This window comes from Talaromyces rugulosus, chromosome I (assembly GCF_013368755.1).
Source record: "Talaromyces rugulosus chromosome I, complete sequence".
Classification (NCBI taxonomy): Eukaryota; Fungi; Ascomycota; class Eurotiomycetes; order Eurotiales; family Trichocomaceae; genus Talaromyces; species Talaromyces rugulosus.
This window is the reverse complement of record NC_049561.1, coordinates 4160644-4186722: the sequence shown is the minus strand read 5'-3', so window position 1 is coordinate 4186722 and position 26079 is coordinate 4160644. Positions and strand designations below refer to the sequence as shown.

Sequence of the window (26079 nt, the reverse complement as noted above, 5' to 3'; positions counted from 1 at the left end):
ATACCATTCATTTTTAATATATACATTTCCCTGGCCTCTTAAATGTTTTGTTGGAGTTGACTTGTATTTTAGGGTGTCGAAATTGTGGTTCTTTACGCATGGATATTTTAGAATTCGTAGTTCTTGACGGCCTTTATATATTGGATAGTATACGTGTATTCTTTAAGGACTGATTGGAGGGTAGAATTGGCTAAGAGTGGTTTGGTAGGGAATATAATTAGAGCTTTATACTGATATAATTTTGCTTAGTATAATACAAACTTTTTGCCGAGGAAAGTCTTATATTAAAATATAAGAGAGAGCCTTTATATAACAGGAATAAGAAAGGGGATATAACTGGAGGTAGGAAAGAAAAGAATCTTTCAATGTTATCTCTATATTATTTATATCTATATAGTGAAGGTACATTATGCAGGTTTCTGTCAACTGGTATTTCAATGTTAGCACTCCAAATCTAAGGCGATAAACAATATTAGATAGCAGCCTCGCTGGAGCGGCGTACCCACGGCCGGCCCTTGTTGGCTTACATGCCTGTATGAACAAATCAATCAATCAATAGTCAATCAATGTTGCAATCTCTTTACCATCCACCGAGTAGGCAGGATGCTAGTACTGCAGCGTATGACAGCCCTGAAGTTTGCGAACCACAGTACTTGTGTTAATATCGTGTGCTGATGAGAGACGTAGAAACAAAATGCTTGTTATCAGGGAGAACGACAAGAAGGAAGGGGATGGCTTCAGTTATACAGCTGACGGTTCCTGATTCGGTGTTCACATGCCGTACGATGGTGTCGCCGTTTAAAACTATCATAGTTCCTAGTTTCTTCATATCAGGAGAAAAAGCTATTTGGTGTACGCCGTCGAGATCGAGTGAGATTTGATGAACAAGGGCCTTTATTTCAGGTCCCAAACGATCGTTCTCCTTTGGGTGTCATAGTACACAAGTCGTTTCCCATCAGGTGAAAATGCCACAGCAGTATTTGAGCTGTGGGCACCAGTAGGACACTGTACAGGACCCATTCAACTTCATCATCATGAGGTGGCTCGTCTCTCGTGCCTATCTTGTCAAGAAGTGTATGGCTGTCGAGGTTCTCAGCGTTCAGGACCTTCGTGAAATCTCTAGCTGCTGCGCACATAGCTTTAGTGCAAAGAATTAAAAGTAAGAAAACTACTGAGGTTTTTTTCATTGCTATGGAGAGGATCCTGATCGGTGACGACATACTTACCTCTTGTGACGATTCTCACAGATTGATAACTCATATGAGAATTACCTACCAGATTGGCCATTACATAAGGGGAGGAATATAAGATCTAGTTTGGAAACTTTATTAACAAAAAATTCTAAGTTCGTAGCTAAGATTAGCCACATATCTCATGAGATATAAATAGCTCTGCGGTAAACATATAACTTGATGTCAAGTGTCGGTCATTTTCGATGCATGATCATCCAGAATTTTCTCCCACCTCGCAGAACCCATTAGAAGGGTGTTAGGTAGCGGTCGCTCGTCATGCTAACCATAAACACTATTAGTAATAGACAACCATAAACAAATTCACAAAATTTACCTTGGCGCTTCGTTGGTCTTGTGCATCACCATCATACTGTGACATGGCCAAAGAAGTCAGCACTGTCACACCAACCCCTTGGAGAAACTCACGTCATTAAAATGCTCGCTCATTCGCATCTTCAAAAAGCATTTAAATGGCATCGTATCCTGAAGAATAAAGTCATATAACTCCCTACCTCGCGAGTCCGTGTCCGGGTTCAGGACCGCAGAGAGCTCGTCCCTGATGATCGCCCATCCGTCATGGCGATCAAGTCCCAGCGCATATACAAGATTCCCAAGGTGGTTCTGGAAAATGGAGTGATGAATCTTACTCCAGATGTCCTCAAGATTCCTCGAGCATCCTGGGGAGGTCATACACAGTTTTATACCTAGTTCCTCTAGCGTGGGGACATGCACCTTGATTCCCTCGAAGTCTCGGACGACAAATCCAGCGATAATTTTGGTTCCACGACACACACGTACTAGGGTGTTTTGTCCATGAGCCTCCATACCGATGCCGTATCGGACCAGCGAAGGAAGGACAGCTCGTAGAAAACCTCCTACGTACCTATATGGATATTAGTCTCTTTAACTGTATCTACCGGAAAGAACTTACTCTTTGAGCCAATCATGTTTTTGATCGATAGTCTCCAGACCAAAAACAATCTCCGCATGTGTTCGATGGTCGTTCGCGGGTTGCTGAGCCAACGACCCAGCAATTATCAGGGCCTCATTGTTTGCGTTCGCTCTAGCTTCCAGATCCTCTCGCAGGATACAGCCAATATGACGCGCCTTATCTTCGTTTTCTTGCGTATCTCCCTGAGCCGTTTGGCTCCCAGAAACCGATGCAGTCTCTTTAAACCACCACAAATCCGGCGGGAAGAATTTGTGCAGCTGCCTACTCACCAACTGTCCGCCCAGGGTTTGGCAGGGTCGAATGGCCCTCACATCGGAGGTGATCTGGCACGCGATGGACAGTTTTATGTGGTAGGAGAAATTGAATTGTGAGCGCAGTGTGAGCGTTCGCATCGAAGCTTGCGTGTCCGCGCAGCTGGAAACCGTTTTGACCAGGACAGTACTGGGGAAGTAGCGATAGACACAGGGCAGTTGAAGATGGAGACAGGGGACAATGACCCTGTCAGAATTTTCAGGGGCAGGGACGTCTAGCTGGTCTAAGAGAGGCTGCAGTGACTCCTCGAAAGGGCCCGAGATGGATATCTCTGCCCGTAAGACGGATAAGAATGCTAGTGTCGGCGCGAGGAACTGAGGCAGATCTTTTGGCTCAACTGGAGCCAAGCCTTCCTGTGCATAGCATAGTCTATGGAACTGTTGGATGATTAAACCGAGCACACATTTCAAGGCAAACAACTACTTACCGGATGAGTCGGATGCCCCCAGATTAGCGCTCGTTCCCACATCACCGATGGCGAGTTGAGGTCCAGTGGCTCAGGGGAGGAGTGCAATTCCAGCCACTTCTCTGCTCATTTATTCAGCATCATCTGGGACATAGGAAATGCTACACCAACCTGTGTTTGCCCTACTATTCTCCAATCCCAACGTTATATTTTCCAATGTAGATGGTTCGACATGCTCCGTGAACAAGCTACTTGCGAACTGAAACAAAGCCCCCGAACGGAGTTCCTGTCGCTCAGACGTCCCATCCACGAGAATAACAGGCATTTGCAACATTTCCGGGCGCACCAGCGACACAATTTGGCCAGAACGAGCGAAAATGCCAGCGTGTGCGCTTCTCTGGAGTCCCACGCGAATGTATTTTTCTGGCTTTTCTGTGATGTAGCGGTTGCTGAACAAACACATGTACAGTCCTCCATACTCGACAGTCTTCAAAGTCCCGCTGACTAGACCTTCATTCAGAATCTGGCAGAGAAGACGTTTAGCTACCTCGAACGAGGCTCGCTCGCTTGTTGGTGGTATTGTCATGTTCGTATGATATTCAGTCACACTATTTTGACTAAGTGGGAGATATATCGAACAGCTCAATCAGACAAAACTTGCGACCACGGAAAAGGGAGGTTGCTCTACTGCTCAGTCGAGATTTCCGCTCATGCAGGGAGCTCCCGCTCCGTTAATCCCACCAAAGCAATACAGTAACACGATTACATACTAGCATTCTTCTTGCAGATGATGGATGCGCTAACAAGTTCTCGTACCCACAGGCGCTTGACCCCGGTCTGTGCCCTGGAAACGACTAGCGGTGTGGAAATACGTAAATGACAGTTGGTAATAAATATATTTCTGTTTTGTACTACGCCGTTTATGCAACACCAATTCCCCACGTGGCAATTATTCTTGCCACCGATCCGTGATGATTTTCACCTTGACGACCCCCTGGGTGATTGGTGCAAATTGGTCAATAATCTCCATGTCCGCGGCTGTTGTCTCGTGTAACTCCATCTCAAGGCGCGAAAAGAATACGGCGATAGACGCATACAACATCATATACGCCAAACTAAACTCCCTGATTAGCAACAATTTCCGATATATTGTGGGACAGACAGTACTTCATGCCGATGCATTGCCTTCTCCCCCTGCTGAATGCAATAGCCCATTTTTCCAGGCTTGAGCTGTTGTTGCCAAGCCAGCGCTCTGGAATGAATTTGTGCGGATTCGGGAAAATCTCTTCATGCAACTCGACGATGGGATGGATCATTGATATTTGCGTCTATTTGTCTCATGTCAGATTTTGGATATTTACTGGCGGACTGCGTCTTGCTTCTTACACCACCTGGAATGTGGTAGCCGCCGATATCCACCCCCGTGTCTGGAACCACCCTGGGTAAGAAGCCTGGCACGGTATTGCTCAGCCGCAAACACTCCTTCACCACTGCCGTCTAGAAGATTCTTAGATACGCTTTCACGAAAAAATAAGTAGAACCGGGTGACAGAACGTACCAGATAAGGCAGCGCCATGATCTTGCGGTGGTCAAATTCATCTCGAATAAAGGGGCTAGCATCCAGCAGCTCCGCCTCCAGCTTCGCTTTTGCCTCCGGGTTGTTGAGCAGGAAGTATGTCGCGAAGGACAGCACGTAGCTGGTGGCCTCCATGCCGGCGACAAGATAATTCAAGATATCATCGAAGAGTTGATCCGGGCGGAGAGGCTCGCCGGTCTTGCGTTTTGCGTCGGTCATGAGATCGAAGTAGGTTTTGCGGCCTTCGACAGTCTTTCCCGCATCGTGGGCGGCGACGGTCTCATTCAGCCATCCGTTGAATAGCTGAAAGGGGTCAGTGAGCAATGGGCTTAGGGATGCTGCCAAAACTGACCTCCTGCAGGTTTCTCAGACCTGGCTGGAGTCTCTCTACCACAAAAGCAGGAAAGGAATCGATGACCCAATTCAGAATCGGGTAGTAGAATCCTTCAAGATATAGTTAGTCACACCTCCGAGTTACAATAGACAATTTCGCATTACTAGGCCAGGTTATAGCAGTAAATCGGTCAATACTCAGCATAAACGAATGGTAGTGGTCCGCATCGTGTTGTGAGTCTATCAAACCTAGCGGCCGCTTGAACAGTAGATATGACACCATGTCTGCCTGTGACAATTTAGGGTTGGTCAGCGGAATTTCACCATGGCCAGGGATTCGAGGTCATGCTGTCTTACGACTATTGAACGATAGGTTCGTTGGATGACGGAGGGTTTCCCCTCTCTCCCCTGGCGTGCCATTGACTCGGCTGATCTATTTAACAGTGCGGCCATTGTCGGGGCGAGGTCATCGGCTGGTTTCTTGGAGAACAAGGAACCGACAATGCTGCGGTACTGTTTGTGCTCCTCCGGATCGGTAATGGTAAGGATCGATCCATCGATGCCGAGTAACTTGTAGACTCCCGGATCTTTGTGATAGTGTATACCTGAGTTATATATTCTGGCACTTGGATCAATAGACGTCCTACTTTTCTGGGGATTGGTGGATTGCCATACGTATGGTAGTAACTGGGATCTCCCACATGGACGCGATTGGTCCCAATACGAATGACGGGGGAGTCTGATATGATTAGCTAGGTTTCCAATGTTCAGGTGAAATACAAACTGTATCTTCTATGCAATTGAATGGTACGCTTGGACAGCCCTTGGCACAGTATGTTATAGTAAGCTTCGTAAAGATGAGTGGCGGCTGCCAGGCGAGGACCGGGAATAGCGCTCAACGGGTGAAAGTAGATCCGTTTGATGTACTTGTAGAAAAGGTAGAAAACTAATGATCCGAGAAGAAGTCCGGGACCTTGAATCAACAGACCATGAAAAGTATCTAGCCCGATGTCCCTCCAGTGGCCAGAAACCACCACAGTTGAGTTGAACTGTGTCATCATAAAATTTATCAGATGGGAATATCCTAAGAATGGTGTGTAAAAAATGGATATACGATCATTGAATGTTGCATAATATTGCGCAGGGAATTTGTGGCATGTGGAATACCGCACTTCTGTTCCACACTGAGAGTAGGAGGAGCAGTTCGGTCAGCTCCCGACCCGATTTTGACCTTCCAGGCTATGAGGTAACGACTTTGGGCTATAACTGACATGACTAGGACCCTCACAGCATGGACCCGAGCAAAAATGGTACTGTGGGGCATTCCCATCGGTACCATAATTTACACATGTACGGAGTACCATACATGACTGGAAGCACATCAGATATTACTAGTCCCTGAAACAGAACACTTGTATTTTACTGACAACAGCTCCATCCAATAACAACTCATTATGTCCCCATGCACGGTTCAGAGTTAAACTAATCATTCCATACAGAGGATATTGAGCACGAAATCTGCACGAGCTATTGCTTTCCACCATGTTTTTGTCCTGAAAACTCTATTTCCTTTTTCTGACAGTGCATTTGAATAGCCGACGTAATAATACTTTAAAACAGTAAAGAGAGAGAAACTTGGCATGGTATGATGTACAGGAAAACTATAGCCTTTAAGTGAAGTCCATTAATCCCTGCACATTAAATGTGGCCAGGTCGATGTTTGGAAATAGTAGACCCTATACAAATCCCTTAATGGAATCCTATCTCCTGATATGTATCTGTAAGGAGTACGGAGCATCAATACAAGGGCTTAAGTTACGGATATTTTCGTGACTTGTATTATGATTTAGCTAGTCTATCCACTAACCTGATCATGTGGAGCTATTGGGATGTGGACAGCTGAAAAATGCTGTGTTGGAATTTGGGACACGCCACCTTTACACCACGGAGCGAAGATCTTTTCATGGACGTCCATTTTTCTATTACTGCATAGAGTTAGTATTGTTTACTGATCTGCGAACCGGTGGTGAGCTGGAAATGGCACTCCGCTAGGAGGCTGTGGGTCCGTGGCTCCACTTGGTGAAAGTCAATACGCACTCCGAAGCTTTGTTCTCAATGCCATGGCTAGCTGACCCGGCGGTACGGCCCGTGATTCCGGAGCTCATATTTAGCGGTAATGGTGAATACACATATCTCATTGGCCTGCTGGTTTTGACCGCTTAAGTAGAAATAAGAAATGTCTATTCAGTATTGCTGGTAAAAGGCTGAATTTTGATCTAGGTCACATCGTAAAAATGCCTCATTCTGCAAGTACACGGTGTCTGGGTGATTACTCCCGTGATAGTTCATAGCTCCATGCAGACATCTCTGGTTTTCTGTGAGCTCAGGGGATAATCTTACAACATACCATACGTCGAGAAAGATAAAAGAGACTAGTTGAAAATTTCATTGTGCATTGTGTCTTACGTACTGTGTATAACTCCACGCCGCGATAGACATACTGACCTAAGCATTGTCCTAGTCTAAGCCGAAAGAATATTGAAATAATACCATCAAATCGTAGGCAATCCACATCATGCCTACTTATTTACCCTTACTCTTACGAATCTTGTTGTCAGAACAGGTCCTAGAATAGCGTTATCTCGTTTCCATTGTCGGGAGTTGCCGCCAGCTTTCGTTCCGTTCAGTTTACAGTGTTCATTCTCACGGCGACCCGTGGGTAGTAATTTGCCTTTTCGCAAAATTCAGGAATACCCATCAAGAACAGGCTACTTCATTGCCACCGAGGGGATTCTGAACCCTCCCTTGGAGTATGCAGAGAGTCGTCCATGCGTCACCCTCCAAGCACCGAGAGCTTTGTAATGACCGTTGAATGCGTAATAGAGACCAACAATGTTCATATCGCCGTGTGTTAAGTCAACTTGGTGCGAAAGACTGATGGCAGGTTGTCGGATAATACGTTGTATGATATACTGAAATTGGTGAGGGTAGAGTCGCGGATCTCGCATGTCAGCGAGTAGGCGTTCCCATTCATCAGTCAAAAGCTCGTCCCCGAACAGAATACCAACACTTTCCGCATCACGACATGGCTTGATAATGTACTCATTCTTTAGGACTGGGTCGTAGCGGCTTTGTGAGATCAACGATTTTAGTTCGGGAGAACCAGGAAGAACAGTGGGAACAATACCATCTCGCAAGATGCGTGCCTGTTCGGGGGTGATCACCTTGTAGTCATAGACCAGGGCATCAAGTTCCTGGAGGACAATCCCCAAGATCCGCTTGTCAGCTACTAGAAGAATTGTTCGAATATCATTCACACAGTGGAGTGCTATATGCTGGAGTACCTCCATGCTGAGACGGCGGAATTCGTCCTGGAAAAGGTACAGTCCAACCTGACGGACCGGCTCAAGGCCGTCAAGTGTAGTATTCTCATCGAGAGTTGTCCCAACATCGGACTTCGTGTAGACTGCGTACAGGCTGTACCCAGTAGGGGACGTGTCATCTGGGATAAGACGCAGATCAGAGGGACTGATGACTCTTGCTGAGACTCCCGCTCGCTCTTTGAAGAGCTTACTGATCGCCAATGCTAATTTTGGCCTACCCCAGCCAACAAGCAGGTGGAGAGACAAACTGGGATCAAAGAGACCGCAGAGACAATCAAGCAAATATTCTGGGTCAGCTGTAGGCTGTAACAAAGGGTGACCTGAAAGCATTCGGGAACAAGCTGTAAAAGCTTGCATCGAATACATGAGGGAGTTTTGGAAAAACCGCGCGTTGATTTCACATATGCGGAATGACAAAGCTCCATCCTCGGTGTTCGAAAGCAGGATATCGGGCCTCCAGTGCCCCATCCGCTCTTTATACGGTGCGATAACACCTTCTTTTGTTTTCTGATGTATCCACTGTCGCATGAGATGTCAGCAAAGTTGACGTACTCAGGTTCTATTACGCATACCCGAAGAAGAGTATCCTCATGGAACTGCATTGGCATACGCTGGGAAAGCGAATCATTCCCTCCCCCGGGCTCAGCCCACCGCTCCACGATGCTGGCCACCGCGATGGCGAGTGCCTCTTGCAGCTGCTTCGCGTTCTCGACGAAATATTCTGGAACTAGGATAGGGTACGGAGACACACGGTCTGCATCACTCCATTCTGTGCCAACCTGGGGGTGTGGCTTAGTGAAAGCAGACATAAACAAGTCTTCTTCATTCTGTTTTCTGTCGGAACATTCATCTGCCGTCACAATCTTCCCTTCCCGAGATGCTGCCACCGCAATCTGCTTTAACTGAGAGAACGAGCCTGAACTTCCCATATTGTGCGAATCTTCTCTGAGGATGAGGGGAAAGGGGATGAAAAGTAGCGAAAGTGAAGGAGAGAACAAAGTTGTTGAATTAAGAGCGAGTGCTTGCAGGTTAGATTGTTGGGGACTTTTAACTCGCAGTCTTATTCTCTCCGCATGAGTCAATTATTTACAAAATACGGTGTGGGGCATTCTTCTAGGAAGATCATTACTGAGAAGAGATTGATATATATATGCTCGATGTTCTATTTAAAAATGCAGGAACTATTCGGACGTAATAAAAGTCAAAACAAACCCCATCTGGGTCGAGGCAACGCCTGTAGAAATAGACACATTTAAAGACAATCACAATTGGCACTGGGTCAGCTTCAGCTGTAGAGAGGGGGAAAAGAGGGGTGAGCAGTGGGAGGCAACACAGCACATAGTGCAACCTAGCTAAAGCCTGCTCCCAACCAAACAGACTAAATGCATACAGCAGCCGGGATTTGCTAGTGATTACCGACCCACATAACTACCTACTGAGCGGTCGGTGTTTAGCCGACCTGCTGAGGCCCAATTTCCCGCACACTGTAATCGTATGTGCTCTAGCAAAAGTAATAAATATTAGTTTAAGTGAAAAAATAGTTGAAACTTAAGATTGTTCTTGTTTTGACAGCTAATATGCATGGCTTTGAGATTAAAATTCTGTGATGTCACTCAATGAACTTTTTATTAGGAAACATAACCTTGAAGCTGCCCGCTTAGAGTTCCTTGCCAGGAACTATATACAGATAATTGATTATTGTAGCCCATCAAGTTGGTGTTTTAGCAAGATTTAAGAAGGAAAAGAAAAGGAATATTAGAGTATTATTCCATTGGTTCCATAGTCGTTTCTATCAAGAGTTAACGAGGGACAACTGCCGGAATACTAAATGCACCGTGGAACCGGGAGCAAATCTCCTCGCTATCAGCTCTCCAAGCACCCAAACCGGCAAAGCAGCCACCAATGGCATGATATGTTCCCGTCATCCGGCATTGTTGTGGCTCACTATCATCAGATAACCTCAAGTCAAATAGTTCCTGCTCAATAAAAGGCTGTATAACGTATCTCCTGTCAGGAGGCAGAGATGAGTTCACCTGCTCCTCAAGGAGACCTTTGAACTCTTCCTGCCCAGTGCTTTTTCCAAGATATATTCCCATCCCGCGGTGTCCACGGGCGGGTTTAAGAAGATAGCGGTCCTTGGATATAGAGCCCTCACGAATCTGCCGTAAGAGTTGTACGATGTCCTGGGAGCCGGGCAGAATGGTATGTACAATCCCCTGTCGGACAATCTCGGCCTGGTCAGCGGTGAGGATATCATGCGTGTGCACGAGAGAGTCCAGCTCTTGTCGGATTATGCCGAGCATACGTTTATCGCTGACTAGGAAGATGTTGCGTAAGTCGCAGATTCCGTCTACCGCGAGCTGCTGCAGTATTTCAGAAGACAGGTCACTGTAATCACTGTGGGACATCTGGAGTCCGACTTGATAGATTCTCTCCAGAGGCTCCCCTGCCTCCGATACGATTCCCTGAAATTCTGCGGGTGTGGTGGAGCTAACGCAACACAAAATGTGACCCGTTGGGGATGAGGAATCCGGCGCGAGTCGTAGGTCGGTCGCACGGATTACGCACGGTCTGTTGCCTGTTCGCTTCTTGTAGATGGAACTGAACGCATCTATTGGGTCAGTTATCCCTTCGTGCCACACAACATGGAGAGGAAGATCCGGTTTGAATAGCGAAACCAGTCTATCCATCATCAGGTCTGCGCTTGAAGCAGGTTCCACCCCGTCGGGGAGGGCTGTTGTGCTTGTGGCCGCTGCCTGAAACATACAGATGCTCTTTATCATTGAGTTGAATGGTGAACGAGCGTTGATCTCGCAAATCTTGAAAGGTAGGTTGGTGTTTGAATGTCCGGCTGCTGGGAGAAGTACATCTGGCCTCCAGTGTAGCGGGCGCTCATTGTAATGCTGCATCAGGCCCTGTTTCGACCTTTCATGCACCCACTATATACATCGGTTATTGTTGAGATTTTTAGTATAGTATACATCGGAGATGCCCACCTTTAATACACTCTCCTCATGTGGTTCCAATGGCATGCGACAGGGAAAATTGGCTTCAGTATCTTCCCACCATCGATCCAGGATATTTGACACAGCAATAAACAAAAGATCTTGAAAATTTTCCACATCTTCAAGAAAGCCTCTCTTCATGAGAATGGGGTATGGTGATATCTTCTCCACATACATCGAGGAAAGATCCATGTCGTTGATGAAACGCAGCATTGCGGTGTCGTATGCATCACGCTCTGCAAGACGGTCATCGTGATCTGCGTCAATTGCAGGGATCGGTTCCGTAGCACTTTTCGTTGCCTTTGAGGAAATTTGTTGCATTTTAGAGGCTAGGGTCGTTCTTTGCAATTTATCAGTTCCAATGAAGCGCTCAGAAGTCGGTTTCACATGTTTCACATGGAATATTATATTCCTAGCTACGGGTTAAAAACGAGATGTTTGAAAATGCAGTACGTACCCTTGCATCAAAGCCCTCGTAGGCTGGACTGCATCTATGGGGTTTAGCGGATCGCCTCCCCCCGCGGACCGCGGTACCTGAATACGATACATTTCTTTCATGCGTTTGGTATGGTAATCGAAATATCTGACGCCGGTACCTTACAGGCTCTTCAATACAGCTTGTAAGTCTCTTTGAATAAATCAATGCTAGTAACAAATTAATTATTGGATATTGTTCTGAAAATAATGCCGACAGATGCATAATATTTTACAGGGATAAAGATGGGTCTATCTTCTACTAGACATGGTCTGTTTGGCGGTAATAATAAATACACTTTTCTCTTATGGCGTCATGGAACAGCCGTCTAGGCCTCGACAACATCCCTCGATTCAATCGGATTTTGGGAACAGGCCCACTGCGTCTTGGAGAGCCAGAAGGCTACTATCCACCGTTCTGTCAGGTAATACGTAGCAGTAATACGTAAGTCAAACTCCACCCACGCGCAATTGATGTCAATCTTGACTAACTTGGCGCAACTTTTGACATGGCTAATTATTGTATGGAACTTGCTTTTTCGTCTCAAAAATTGGCTGCAAATAGCGTGTCAAGTCTTGGACATCCTCCAGCTCGCCACTCCATCCTACATACTGGTCCGGGCGGACCAGCACCACCGCTCCATATTCGCCGATCCCAGCCTCCTCATAGTTTGTCTCCATGTCGCAATAGACTCGGTCGTAGTCTCGCCCCGTAGTCTCATCAACAGGAAAGAAAATTTCCGCCATGCTGGCAAGCTCAGTCGCTGTCTTACTGGCCCGGTGTACGGCAATAACATTGAACTTTACCATGATCTGGTTCTCGATTTGTTTCAGCGCAGTGCCAAAGGTATTGAACCTGTTTAGCTCATGTGGAATGGAGAGGTCTCCTGCAAAAACAACGACGTGAAACTTTCCTTCGCTTTTGAGCAGTGTTTGTATCGAGTAGACTTTCCCCGTGGCATGATTCGCCACGTTAAGTTGCGGGAAACGCTTCCCCAGCTCTATCAGGGCGCCAGGTCTGCGATTTATCCCAACAGCGGCAGTAAGGAGCGGGTCTAGGTAGTTGACAGCGAACCCTTGCATCGAAGGCTGCATAGCCTCCTCGCGCTCCAGCATCCAAGCCGGTTCTGAGCCTGTCGCGGTGACAGCATCAAAGAGCTGTAAATGGAAGCGATCCGTTTCAATTAGCTCTTCGGCAACAGGACGTCGCTCGGACTCGTAGGTTGATAAAATTGTGGAGTTCAATTCTGTTTTGAGCACGCCTGCAAGTTTCCATCCAAGGTTATACGAGTCTCTAGTTGTAACATCAGTATGGAAGTTGGAAGACATCAGGTTGAAAGAGGGGCATACTGCATGCTAATGTTCATGCCGAGACCGACCAAGGGTGAGTGGTTGTGTACAGCATCTCCAACAAGAAATATGCGATCGTACTTGGTCATACCATCACTGAGGTAGTGGGCTACGGTATAGGTTGACCACCTAGCAACAATTTAGTAGCAGTCGTGTATGTAATATATTGACTTTTAACTCACCATTCACAACGCTTGACACTCAACTTCAACCATAGTTATTAGTATGTTTTCAGAGCTTACTCGGAAGCCACTCACTGTATACGGCCTCAGCAGTTTCTGCAGTGTTTCAATGATAAGTTCTTGCGTAATTGAAGTAGCAGGCAATTCTTCATCGGCACGATTTAGCTGGACATAGAAACGGATCAGGCCGCGCTCTCGACGGAGAAAGAAGAGCCCTCCTTCACCGTAGCTATTGATCGTGGAGCATAACCGGATGCTGGAATATACATCAGTGGCCTCCTGCAAAGATATCTTCATTTGGACTTGCTGTCAACATACTCCGGAAAGTCGGACACGACGACCAGATCCGTCACTCCCCAGACGGACCGAGTCCGGGTTCCTTGCATTTCAAATCCCAATTGCTTCCTGGTCCACGAGCGTGCTCCATCAGCCCCAATGACATATTTCGCCCGTACGAGTTCATCGGATACCCCAGCACCGTCATCATGGCGTAAAGTAAGCACACACGGATGACTGTCCGGATCACCCAGCGAATCTTCCTTGATAACAAGGGAGATAGGTGTAGTTTCATAGTCGATCTGAACACAAGATTGTTCCAAGATATGCTGCTTGACGATCCGTTCAATGATGCCCTGTTGTAGAAGTCCCGGACCCCATCTTGCGCGTATCATGAGATATCCACTCTCGACATGTTTGAATATCAGACTTACCTGCAGCGCACTGGCGTAGGGTTCTCCATACGGGCGGATCTGGCGAGAGCGCCCTCTGCATTTCGACACCAAAGCGCCCACCCTGTGATGGGTTCCCATACCTGTGTGATCTCCTCATCGATGCCGAAACTCTCGAACATCTCCATTGACCGCGGGTGGATCCTATGCTTCGCTTTGAGCCGTGTTTTATGATAGTTGGGTATATACTTACCCGTCTGCACCGCCAACTCGAAGGTGATATGGCCGTTGCTCGACCAGGCGAGTGTTGATACCGCATTTTGACATCCACAGGGCGGCGACGAGGCTGCACATGTGGGGACCGTCAGTACTGATCTGACATGGCTTTGATGCTCCCATGAACAGGTTCCTACAGAGCGACTTACCCTGCCGGGCCCTAGAAAATGTAAGTATCCGTATATAAAATATCATCTATGGGGACGGCTTACCGCTCCTATAATCAATACATCCACTGCAGATTCTTTCCTGGTCATTTTGATGGCGATAATTTGGCTACAGTAGAGTTTAATGGGTAGGGTTTAATGAGTTTCGCAGCGCCTACCTAGAATCCAAGCCAGTAGATGCGGCAGACCGCGGTTTCGTTAATGCATGACACATGAGTCTACCCCTCGTATTCCGCAGCGGGTACAATCATTTCGGAGATCCACTGGTGGCGTGAAATGGGTCAAATTAGTATCGTGGCAGTACTTTGTATGTCCTTGCTTTCCAGATGAAATGGCTGCAGATGAACACGTCATTGCATTTCGACAGCTCCGCTACTAGTCTGGTATGACTCAATACGAGACTGGAATGATCAAAAATACGTACTCAAATTTACCTTACAAGTTAAGGACGACGTGTAATGTAACTAACATAAGTTACCCCCTAGTTACTAGTTACATATCATTCCTGAGACTAGCCTCCTAGTTCTACTTTAGTTCCAATTGTAATAATCAATTGATTTTCTCTCTCCTTTCTACCTCGCGTAGTCCTTGGTCCACGCGCTCTGATATGTCGCCATAATCCTCCAAACCAACGCTCAGGCGCACAATATGCTTCGGCACTCCATGCGACGCGGCCCAATCCAGTTCTTTCGCATGCGCTAGCGCCGAATACGGGATAGAAATCGAGAAATTCGTCCCAACGGTAGGCCCTTTCCACACATCCAATGTGTCATAGAAAAGCACAGCGCTTTCGGGCTGGTGGAAGATGACGCTGAGGAGAAATCCATATCCGCCTTCTGCGCGGCGGTATCGCTCGTACAGAGGTGCCGTAGCCACTGTGTTGGGATAGTTAACGGATTTGACCGATGGATGAGATCTGAGGAAATTGGCGATCTGCAGCGCGGTCTTGTTGCATTTATTTACGCGGGTTGCGAAGTCCGAGGAGTTGTGTGCAATTGTCTTTGCATCGAGAGGGAAGTAAAGGTCCTCGTAGGCTATATGTAGAAGGGAGGAGAGAGTGCTGTGGTGCTTGGAGTTGGGGTTAATCATGAGGCTGTAGCGGTTAACAGTTGCCTGTGCTCAACAGTTGGGGATACCTACCTCCCTCCCATGACATTCCCGGCACCGCTGAAGATCTTGGTCAAGCTGGTGATGATGACATCGACAAATGGCAGGATATCCACGTTGACGGACGTGCCTATCGTATCGTCACACGCCACGACGAAGCCAAATCGGTGGGCGAGATCTCGGATTCGATGCAAATCCGGCGTGGACAACTGAGGATTAGACGTGATCTCGCAAAATAGCACTGTGAATCGGACCCCCGAAACTAGTTTGGTCTCAAACGAATCGAGGTCCTCCTTCGAGCCGTGGCCGTACATGATGTAGCGCTTGAACCCACACCCTTGCACACAATGGGGAGTACCAGAGTACGGCCATCTTATCATTTCGTCAGTACTATACCTGGCGCACCATGATTTCATTAGAGTGCAACTCACCCGTACACCACGGCGCCAGAATCCTCCGATGACCGAGCTAGGGTGCGGGCAATGACACTGATTGCAGCCATTCCAGTTGAATAGAGGAGAACATCATCATCCCCAATCGGTTTCATGTCTGGATATGCTGACTTTGCTGAACTTGCAAGCCGAGACTTAACAGCCATCTTGGCAGATGTCGCAGTGTCAATCCAATCGGGAAGGGCCATTGCACTCAGACCATGGGAATGATGTCCTAGAGTCCTATATTCAGACCAATCTGAATCGGAATTTAGGAAGAGTAATTGGGATAAACAGAACTCCGCATGTCTGCTGGAGATACCGTCCCCAAACCATTCCCAAAACTCGAACGCCACTTCTTCGAGGCTTTCATGAAACAATACCACTGAGAACGCTGCCCATTTCGCCATCTCTGGAGCTGCGTCACAAGGAAGATGAAATCGCGCCGTATGTACAGGTAATTTAGGATCTGCTCTCCGAAGCCTTGAGACAAAACGCTCGACGGCTTCAGGGGAGGGAAACGCCCGGCAGATCGTCTGTGCCGGGTGTTTGAATCTAGCCAGAACGGCATCATGCAAATCTCTTATACGACTATGAATGTCGAATCTGTATAGCCATTGTTAGATATCAACATTTTTACCAGCCTACTGAGAAGGGATGCGGCAAAGGTACAACCTAGGATAACTTGTTTGTAGTTGGCTTATAGCCCAGTCTGCACCCGACATTACGGCAGTCACAGCCTCCCAGGTGGGCAAGGAGACACTTATAGCCTAAAATGTGTCAATAGGAGACAATTTAGCCATCGATGCTAGATTAACCTACATGAGGCTCATTTGGCGGTTGAGGTGCTCCGAGTGGCTGGGTGTAAGAATCAGAGCAAAGGGTTCTAGCACTACCGTGTTTAACTGATACAGGGCCGAGGTCGCCCATTATCAAAGCTATCTTTCCTGTATCCTGAGGTCGAGACTATTCGTGGTCAAGAAAGTGTTAAGGACGCAGGACAGATCCTTGAAGATCAGAAATGTTTTCAGAGGCACTCGAACGTCTTTCCGGAAGCAGTGATGAATGCGTTTTAGAACAATATGGATCATTTTCAGCGGTGCCTGGGGTTTCACGCATGCTCGCACAGACAAAAGCGGTGTCTTCATAAAACCATCTGTACTCTCGCTTGCGAGATTTCTTCCCACTTAGGCATGAGCTATCACGACGCCACTAACTTACCTGCCAATCAATACCCCATCCCAGTCGAAAATGACCACACATACCATCATGCATAACTACGGCCGCTGTGGGCCCTTTTAGTAAGGTCGTACAGGTAAGGTATGGTACTAACGTATTGGTACGGTACCGACACTATATGTATTGGTAGAAACCGAGAGCACCAACTTCACACGGGTTCAGCACCAATGAAAACCGGGTCTTAAGCATGTGCCATGGAAAAAGAAATACCATGCAGAAATCAAGATTCGCAATTTTGTCTACAAGTCTAAGTATGGGCAGTTTCCTTCTCTCTGACGGCCAACACAGGTAGACTGCAAACTGACATATCTTCCTCTAACAAATTTGGCAAACCTTCAAGAGACTGAAATCATAATTACGAACCATGAGAGACTATATTCCTCTTGTCAACCTCCAGCACTCAGCGGACTCCCTAGCCACTGTTGCCTTTTATAATACCGAGCAATACACTCAAAAGGCCTCGTCTGTGATCCAAGGATACTACCACCTCCCTTATACGGGAGCTGAGCACAGTAAAGGTGATGGCGCCGACGAAGCAGCCAAATATTCAAAAGCATTCGTCAAGGGCCACAAGCTAGCTGTGAAAGTTGCCAACCTCATTAATCATGGGGGATCTACTCTTCCAGTCCCGTTGAAAGTGACAGGCAGCGGGTTAGTCGGGGGATCACCCTGCGAAGGGCACGCCCGCCTGAGCGAAGGTATAACCTGGTTTGAGAAAACTCACTTCCATCATCATCCCCTCAAACCCGAAGGTAGCAATTTCACAGCCACCCATTATCTCCATTTCTCTACACCGTTGGCGCATATTATACCGGGAGCAGAAGGACGAACGCAGCCCATGGACCTTGTCCAAGAGATCACCCTTATATCCGGTATGTGCCTCTGGACCTCAAAGATCATCCAGGCCAGTATGCCACGTGGGCAACGGCTTGACGCGCAGAGGCTCTTATCTACAAAAATTACCTTGTACGAGGTTGAATATCTCTCTCGCGCCGTCCCGGTCATTGCCGATTTAGCTACGGCTATATCCGTGAATAATCCATCTAAGCCAACAGGACTAAACATCTGCCTCGACATCCCCAGCTTCCACTACTACCACTCCCTCGAGGAGCGTCTCCGCGACGGATGTTGTACCTTCTTCGAGGCACTTCGATGGATGCACGCCGTCGAGAAGCGCCACCGGCAGCTTTCCCAGGTGTTCTGCCGCCTCCTCGACCACGAGCTGTCCCGGCGGCGAGGCGTGCATTGTCGTTCCCGAAAACCGGGAGTGCAGATCTCGCCCTTAGCAAACCTAGTATACCAGTTTATTTGCGACTCTCTGGCCAACAACGTCTTCCCAGACGTAAATGATATACTGCGAATTCTTCAGTCGGAAGACCGTACATGGGCCCAGTTCTACGCACTAGTCCCTGTGAACGAGCAAGTTACGGACTTTCAGGGACTGAGCTATCTGTTCTACGTATACCAAGTCCTGAGGCCGGCGTTAGAGCGGGACCAAGTCAATGTTACACAGAGTAGTGATGCGAAAACAAGATTACTTATTAGTATCGACGACGCCTTCGAACGACGGATCTACTCTCGGAGCCAGAAATTTCTGAAGAAGTTGCGCGCGTCGCTGCCACCGTCTGCGGTTGTCCCCTATCTACTCGAAGTATATCTATGTCGGCGTATATTTATCAACCGCAATGAGCTAGGCTCGAATCTCTACTTAGATGATCCATCCCCTGAGCCCACCGTGTTACGATCCGTCCAAGGATTGGTTCCAGAAGGGAAGCAGCAACTTGTTCGAGCTCAGGATCGACAAAAAAGTTGGTCTGAGACGGTAGAGCTTGACGCACTCGATGTGGTAGAAGGGTTATATGGATCTCATATAGCTGATGTGCTCAAGAATTTCCTTGCAGAGGTGGGACTAGGGTATTGACTGAGGTTGTAGACTGTTATTCCTAATGGTATCTCGGGCAATATGCAGCAATATACAGTAGAATTGGGTATTTTCAAGTTGCAAGGCTTCTAAGTTTCCGTCTTTTCGGCTTTATTTAACCCCAAGGCATTTAATATATGAATATATCATGAACCCTTTCGGGACCTTCCCTCTACGGTTGAAAGCATTATTTACATAAGTGGATGTTGCAGTGAATGTAGAAAGAAGTCCTAGCTTTGTCATGAAAACAGATAATTGCTTCATTTGTGACAATCAATGCCTGCTCACATGTAGCTATATTGTGAAGCTGAACTGTAACATGAAGACAAACTGGGGCTTGACACAGAACCAAATCTTCATAAAGGTCAAGCCTAAAAGGTGCTAGCCAACTCTGAGGGCGTGTGTCGTGTAGAATCAACATCGGCGCGCTTATCTCTTGCACTGCACGTTTGTATAAGCAGGGGAATGTCAAAGCTACTGTGTAGCGTGAACGCTAAATAATCTTTCAGGTTTTCTAGACAGTAAACATTACATCTCCTCTTTGTGTACTATGCCATTAAACGATGTACATATGGCATATGACGATGTCCGAGTCGAAAATACAACAGCGTGGACATCTGGAAGTGGTCACTGGTGTATTTAATTTAGAGGTAAAGTTTCAATATTAAGTTACCGGCGAGGGAACTATTAGCACCGTCCCCTGTGACATTATTCTTCTTCGACTAGAACCTCAATGTTACAACAAGGATCTCATTGACCGTGAAGAGAACAATCTAGATATATTCAAATATATACATATATATATATACACATGTAATCGTTAAGATCGTTTTGATCCTCACGAGGAAGCTAATTTGATCTCTCTACATGTATTTATTAAAATAAGTAATAAGTAACAGATAGTAATATAAAAATTTTATTTAAAGTTGAGATATAGTTATAATAAATTTTAGTAGAAATACGTATATATAAAAAATATTTAGTACGTAATGGTAAGTAATTTAAAATATCTACGCGTATGATACAATCTAACTTAATTAGGCCTAGTACCTGTCGCTTTACTATATATGGAGAGACGGTCGCTCGCCTACATATGTACCGTCAGGCTTCTATGTTTGCGAACATTCTACCATAGGAGACAAAATATAAAAAGTCATGCCTCAGGTTAATCGTTCGTCTTCTATCCCTGACTACAAGGATCTGTACTTTGCCTACGGAAGCAACATGCACCTTCAACAGATGGCAAAGAGATGCCCTGACAGCACAATCTTCGGGATAGGAAGACTTCGAAGCTATAAATGGCAGGTCAACACTCGTGGTGGGGGGAACGTTGTAGAAGGGGACGCCGGGGACTCTGTGGAGGGTATCGTCTTCAAAGTTTCCTCAAATGACATCGAAAAATTAAGATTCTGTGAAGAAGTCGAAAAGCAATACTTTGTGGAGAAAAGGCTTGCCATTGACACGCAGTGCATCTTGAATCCGGAACTTAGGGATCAGAGGACTGTTGATGTTGTTGAAATTCTGGCACAAAACTCTGGCTCTGGCAAATGCACAATTTTAGACGAAGTGGAGCAAACGCACTTAAAAACAATGAATGAAGAAACAGGTTGGTTTTTTTCGTCTCTATGAAGCTTGGAAAAGAGTGTTCTAACTTGAAGATGTGCCGCTTTGCATAAAGATCAAATGGAACGACGTTTGTCTCTACCAAATCCAGACAAGACAGGCGAGCTTGAGGTTACAAGTTTAGGCAAGTTGGCTTACTGCTCGCCTACAACAATTTAGCATACTAATAAATGGGTTTTAGAAAATTGTCGTGAGGCTCTAGTATACATCAGCTATATGTACAGGTTGCCCGGTATCATTAGGGAAGAATACAGAGCAAGGATGCAATTGGCAATGGCAGATGCGAAACTGCTTGGTGTGTCTGAGAAATATCAAAAGCATTTGTGTGGCTTGATATGCCGCAACGGAACAAATGCTTAAATGTGCATCTCGATTGAAAGTACTTTCCTTCTAGAAACCGATGAGAAAGAAATTGAATACAATCTATACGGAGTAGAAACGGCGAATTCCCACTGGCAAGCTGCTGGTCCTCCCTTCAAGCAACCTATGCAGATGACTATATCACGTTATGTGGCTACTTTACCTATGAATCGAAGATATTCTAACATCAAAATATTGATGTTTTAGCCGAAATTTCAAACACGTTGCGTTTTTTTGAAATCAAAAATATTTGCCCCGTTTACAATGACTCCTTTCGATATTTGATAAGTGTTCTCGCACGGATTCTAGGAACATATATTAGACAAGGTCGATATCTAGAAAGTTCCTGAGATTTATGTAGTCTCTAGCTAACAATACACGGATTTTTTTATATTCGTCGAGTCTTTTCCGTCTATCTAGTACGAGAATTCTCAAAGAGATTTTGCTGTGTTCCGAGCCGCTTTTCCCAAACAACCTTCTAAGGCCGCCCTACCAATACAATAACCCTTTTCACAATCTCTGTATTGCGAAACATCCCTGCTTTTAGTTTCTTGCATGCACTTGAACAGAGCCTTTCTCTCCCTTTCGACAATCATCTTTAATTCAGCCTGACCTTCCTCCCCTAGAAACTCATCTGACGTTGCGACTGCCTCCTGAAGCCCCAAGAATGCCAGAGCCAGCCCCAAAAGGAGACCAAGGTTTTCGTCGGGGTGATTTGCCCATTGGAGCATGTTATAAGCCAATGTATCACTCTCCTCTCTTTGACCATAGCTTTTCGCCAGAAGCAACACATCTTTCAAACAGGAAAGGTTGACTCCATCGGTCCACTGGGCCCTTGACAATATTTCTAGACCAATTTCAACAAGACTGCGGCTAGATCGACACGTCATTTCAGATATGCTAGCCGGGATTTGTTCTTCAATGGAGAAGCCAGCCTGGGCTCGTAGAACCAGTAGGATATTTGAATAGAGCGAAATGGCAGTGTGAGATGGTACATTGATCATATTTTCCAAGAGACCAATGTGCACAAACCAGAGTGCTACCACATCTGGAAGTTGGCTTTTGCATGGTGTGTTCAGAGGTTGTTCTTGCCCTGGGAACCCTGCTTCAGAATAACAGTTTGGCATCTCCGCAACAGAGGGAACGATGGCGGTCCTGTCCACACTCCGGGTTGTTAGGACTGGATGATGGCAAGCCGGATCCTGGAGACTGCTCACGATATCTTTACAGGACACCGGCTCTCTATGTGTAAACCGATAATATAGCCAGGTGTTGTTTTCGGGGCCAAGAGAGTCAATCCAGGCGATAAGTGTATGAACCTCTTTGGCCGTGAAAGCCCCAAACATCCGTCCTCCCCAAAATAATTCTTGGACGAGTCTACTCTCGCTACCCGATCCTGGGCAAACCCATCGTTTTGCCCGAGAAAGCGCATCCAGAAGCTCCAGGTGTTTTTGATGATCATCGTGTTCCCATAAACGCGAATCAAGCCACTCGAACAACGACCTGCTTCCAATGCGCACCTTGCTCTGATAATGGTACTTCTGTGAAATGGATGATTTGTTTTTGAAGAGCTCAATGATCCGAAGAGTCAGCGGGTCAATAGGCATGTCTATCATTGCAGACCTCGACAGTTGCATGTCCGAATTTGGAATCTCTATTCCATCGCAAGGAGACACAGCCAAAGTTTGTGATAAGATATATCCAGCTTGGACACGTTTCCATTTTTCGTCAAAAGCACTCTGACACTCAGTTGCTTTTATCATTTCGAGATAATTGATGACATTCAGCAACGCCATCGCCGTGTGCCCAGTATCGGCATTGTCGATGCATATGTGGAGGAGGAAGTACGAAGGGTTGACGCCGATATCCATCAACTCACGCGCTGCAATCATTGCTTCTAGGCTGATAAGCTCGTAATGCATGTTGAAGCCGAGAATTTCAGGAAGAAATTCGTTAGGAAACAGGGAAATGAGAAGCTGAGCAACAGCAGATTTCCAAGAGCGCTGGTCACACATTTCCTCTAGATAACATGGCCTGATGAAGTCGCGGGATTGAGGATCTGGAAGTGGACATCCGATTTCTTCGAGAAGCTGCTGATAGACATAGACGTGGTTTTTGGAGGGATCTCCATCACCAAGCTCTTCTGACAAAACCTGAAAAGTATCCTTTGTCACCCCTCGCAGAGCAAATGGGGTGGTTATCTTGTGTATATGGCCCAGCCAGGCACCATCTACAAGTTTAGCCGGAGCCCGCTGAGCTAGCCACGTCCTAGCTTCTCCAATAGATCCGAATAGTGTGGGACTCCTTCCAAGTTGTCTCTGGTCGATATAATTTGCCCATTGCATCATGATATCTTCGTGCTCTTGGTGTATGAAAGCCCGGAGGTGTTCCGTATCGTAGGTATTGATTCGAAGGATGCTCTTTTGAGGATTTCTGAGAGCGATTGAAATACCATCGGATATCATGGCTAGGAGCTCATTGCGGGATGATTCCAGTATATTTGGATGTTTTTCAAGATTATGGAGCTGGTGGTACGTTTCATAGTACCAATGGATGGGCTTCGGAGCTCTTTGTCTCAAGCTCGGTGTTTCGCACCCTTTGTGGGTGGAATGGGAGAAACGCCTCGCTGGGGTGAAAGGCAGCACTTTCGAAGCTAGTCGATGGTTGCAGGCGATAATAATTAAACACAGGGCGAGCAAGACAGGCATGTAGCCATTGGTCATCACCAGATGTTGCGGAAAGTCCATGACAAAATCCATGCTGGTAAATGAGCTCTAACAAGAAAAGAAGGCACCGTAGACAATTCAGGCTATGGAATATAAAAAGGTTTGCTGGTAAAGGACTGGCTGGTAGCGCCTGACCGGGGTTACAGGTCATACAACCTAGCATACATCTTTGCATACCGCTAGTTTCTGTTATGGGTACTAGCAATACATAATTACATACACCCAGTGAAACAGCATCTGGACTGTCCCACCGAGCTAAATTAACAAACACGGGACGATCCGCTCCGAAAAGGGAGCCGGAGCGCCACCGTAAGCTGAACCACGGTCAATACAGCAGATGCACGCCACCTGAAACCCCTTGCGCCAGAAGTGACAGCTGGCGGAGCACGTTTCTCCCAATGACGCAGGTAGGACTGAAAAATCGTCTCATGGCCGATCCGACGCAGGACAACAAATGCCTTTAGCTAATGCCAAGGAAACAAGTGCATTGGATGGAATCCACTATGATCGCGGTTTCACTCGAGTATTGTCCGACTACTTACGGTACAGTAAATACGGCCGGTAAAATTTAAGTTGCTTACACTGCATCGGCTTCTAAACTAAGCGATGAAGCTGGGGTTGTTGTGGAGAATACTTACAGGAACGGGCCAGGCCTCCAAAGTACTGAGATGTCCTGTAGTTTGCTCATGAAGAATTCCTGACTTTGTGTCCCTTAGTCTACTTCTTTGTCTGCTCCAAGAACCTCGCTGTTTTCCTGTTTACCTGATCTCCTCTTTCTTCTCCTCACTTCCTACTAAAGAAGCACATCACCAAAATAGCAAGAATAGTCTGCAAAACGCCTGGATGGGATGAGAAAATTGCACACATTGCGTCGAGTGGATAACTTACTCCAAGCCCAACACATATAGGTATATCCAACGTATTCTTTGAGAAAACCGCCGACGATCGGGCCCAGAACTGTCCCAAGCGACGCAGCAACATCATCAAGAGAAAAAACACGGGACATGCCCCCTGCAGGTCCGAAAATCCCGGGCGAGTCCTCCTGATACGCCTTCACAACGGCTGTCAAGAGTTAATAGCGAACGTAAAGGTCCGTGTAAAAGATCACTCACCAGAAAGTTCGACAGTGCCGACGTTCGCCGTAAACGGCCGCGCTACACCGAGGGCGAGAATGCAGCCCGTGTACAACGCGCCGCCTCCGGTCTGAACACGAGTCCAAGGGAGAAAATCGGTACCAGCAAGGCCCAATAGTACAAATATTACTCCTTGAAAAATCGCAGATGCCATGGCAGGATACTTCACACCATATCGATCGCGCAACCATCCGGCCATTGGACTGACCAGGACCGTCGGCATAATGAGACAAGCGAACAAGGTTCCACTTTCCCTGGAGCCCCAATCAAATGTCTCTTGTATATGAATGGGAAGTGTCGCATGGAAACTTGTGCCAACTGTTGTTGTCGCAATAGCCATGACCAATGCTGTCAACGCTCTCTCATCAGTGAGGATGATGCGCCAGAAATTCCCTGCAGTAGAGCGAGTCTGAGGAGTCTCGCATGGGGATAGAAGAGGTTCAGTAACAGCACACGCGTTGGATTCAGTCGATTCTTGCCTGTTGGTTAAAACCTCCGCAGGTCGACTCTCCGTCATGACTAGACGTGCACAGAAATCTATAATAAGAAGCAAGAGCGGTAACGACCATGTCGACCAATAGCCCACGTATTCCAAGAGCAGACCCGACACAAGCGGTCCACCTATCAATCCAGAATATAGAAAAGACATCATTATGCCCTCGATCTTGCCCATATTATTTCCACCCACAGTATCAGCTACGGTCGCGAGGCCAACGATCCACACTGAGGACCCAGCAATACCCTGCATCACACGGCCAATAAAGAGCACAGCAAGCGAATTTGAGCCGGCAACCATGCCAGTACCGACTATGCACGCGACAAGGGAAAGTAATAGTGGGAGCTTGCGATTCGTAGTTTTATCCGCAAAGTGGCCGATGATGGGACCCGAAACAACCGAGACCATTCCATGTATGGCGAGCACGAGAGATGTCTGTTTCTGTATTTTGGCTCCACTCAGATGTAATCGCGATCGAAGCATGTATGGCAACATGGGCACAAGGAAACCATAGAGGAATGTTTCTATACATTGTCAGCCATTAACTGGGCCAGGAATATGGGGTATACAATATACGAACCAGCGAACAACGCGATCGCAATTGTCGACAGAATGAACCATGTAGAAGAGCGCCAACTGAGACCTGTAGCCTCACCATTGGAATGAAAATTCCACATGTCGAGTCAAATTGTTAACTAGGCAGTACGATGTGTTTAAGTGAGAAGAC

General features: G+C 46.8%; 9 protein-coding genes across 9 annotated transcripts; 2 read left to right on the top strand and 7 right to left on the bottom strand.

Moving 5' to 3' along the window:
* Positions 1–1415: 1415 nt before the first annotated feature.
* TRUGW13939_01406 (uncharacterized protein) lies at positions 1416–3488 on the bottom strand (the record flags this gene model as incomplete). The annotated part of the gene is made up of 6 exons (XM_035484606.1): positions 1416–1511; positions 1567–1602; positions 1659–2115; positions 2164–2873; positions 2924–3024; positions 3074–3488. The coding sequence occupies 6 exons, from the start codon at positions 3486–3488 to the stop codon at positions 1416–1418; spliced, it is 1815 nt and encodes a 604-aa protein (XP_035340499.1).
* Positions 3489–3851: 363 nt separating this feature from the next.
* Positions 3852–5514, bottom strand: TRUGW13939_01405 (uncharacterized protein; the record flags this gene model as incomplete). The annotated part of the gene is made up of 8 exons (XM_035484605.1): positions 3852–4017; positions 4070–4230; positions 4289–4399; positions 4461–4781; positions 4831–4922; positions 4977–5100; positions 5169–5416; positions 5487–5514. 8 exons carry the CDS (start codon positions 5512–5514, stop codon positions 3852–3854), a joined length of 1251 nt encoding a protein of 416 aa, XP_035340498.1.
* Positions 5515–7579: 2065 nt separating this feature from the next.
* TRUGW13939_01404 (uncharacterized protein) lies at positions 7580–9123 on the bottom strand (the record flags this gene model as incomplete). Its single annotated transcript, XM_035484604.1, has 2 exons — positions 7580–8713; positions 8767–9123. 2 exons carry the CDS (start codon positions 9121–9123, stop codon positions 7580–7582), a joined length of 1491 nt encoding a protein of 496 aa, XP_035340497.1.
* Positions 9124–9993: 870 nt separating this feature from the next.
* On the bottom strand, positions 9994–11520 carry TRUGW13939_01403 (uncharacterized protein; the record flags this gene model as incomplete). The annotated part of the gene is made up of 2 exons (XM_035484603.1): positions 9994–11133; positions 11191–11520. 2 exons carry the CDS (start codon positions 11518–11520, stop codon positions 9994–9996), a joined length of 1470 nt encoding a protein of 489 aa, XP_035340496.1.
* A 666-nt stretch (positions 11521–12186) lies between these two features.
* Positions 12187–14406, bottom strand: TRUGW13939_01402 (uncharacterized protein; the record flags this gene model as incomplete). Its single annotated transcript, XM_035484602.1, has 9 exons — positions 12187–12967; positions 13024–13152; positions 13206–13228; positions 13281–13461; positions 13524–13862; positions 13916–14077; positions 14127–14219; positions 14299–14309; positions 14362–14406. 9 exons carry the CDS (start codon positions 14404–14406, stop codon positions 12187–12189), a joined length of 1764 nt encoding a protein of 587 aa, XP_035340495.1.
* Positions 14407–14865: 459 nt separating this feature from the next.
* TRUGW13939_01401 (uncharacterized protein) lies at positions 14866–16687 on the bottom strand (the record flags this gene model as incomplete). The annotated part of the gene is made up of 4 exons (XM_035484601.1): positions 14866–15409; positions 15457–15795; positions 15855–16460; positions 16677–16687. The coding sequence occupies 4 exons, from the start codon at positions 16685–16687 to the stop codon at positions 14866–14868; spliced, it is 1500 nt and encodes a 499-aa protein (XP_035340494.1).
* Positions 16688–17457: 770 nt separating this feature from the next.
* Positions 17458–19014, top strand: TRUGW13939_01400 (uncharacterized protein; the record flags this gene model as incomplete). Its single annotated transcript, XM_035484600.1, has 1 exon — positions 17458–19014. One exon carries the CDS (start codon positions 17458–17460, stop codon positions 19012–19014), a length of 1557 nt encoding a protein of 518 aa, XP_035340493.1.
* A 1155-nt stretch (positions 19015–20169) lies between these two features.
* On the top strand, positions 20170–20796 carry TRUGW13939_01399 (uncharacterized protein; the record flags this gene model as incomplete). The annotated part of the gene is made up of 2 exons (XM_035484599.1): positions 20170–20620; positions 20693–20796. 2 exons carry the CDS (start codon positions 20170–20172, stop codon positions 20794–20796), a joined length of 555 nt encoding a protein of 184 aa, XP_035340492.1.
* Positions 20797–24481: 3685 nt separating this feature from the next.
* TRUGW13939_01398 (uncharacterized protein) lies at positions 24482–26029 on the bottom strand (the record flags this gene model as incomplete). The annotated part of the gene is made up of 4 exons (XM_035484598.1): positions 24482–24513; positions 24612–24785; positions 24836–25876; positions 25933–26029. 4 exons carry the CDS (start codon positions 26027–26029, stop codon positions 24482–24484), a joined length of 1344 nt encoding a protein of 447 aa, XP_035340491.1.
* Between the last annotated feature and the right edge of the window lie 50 nt (positions 26030–26079).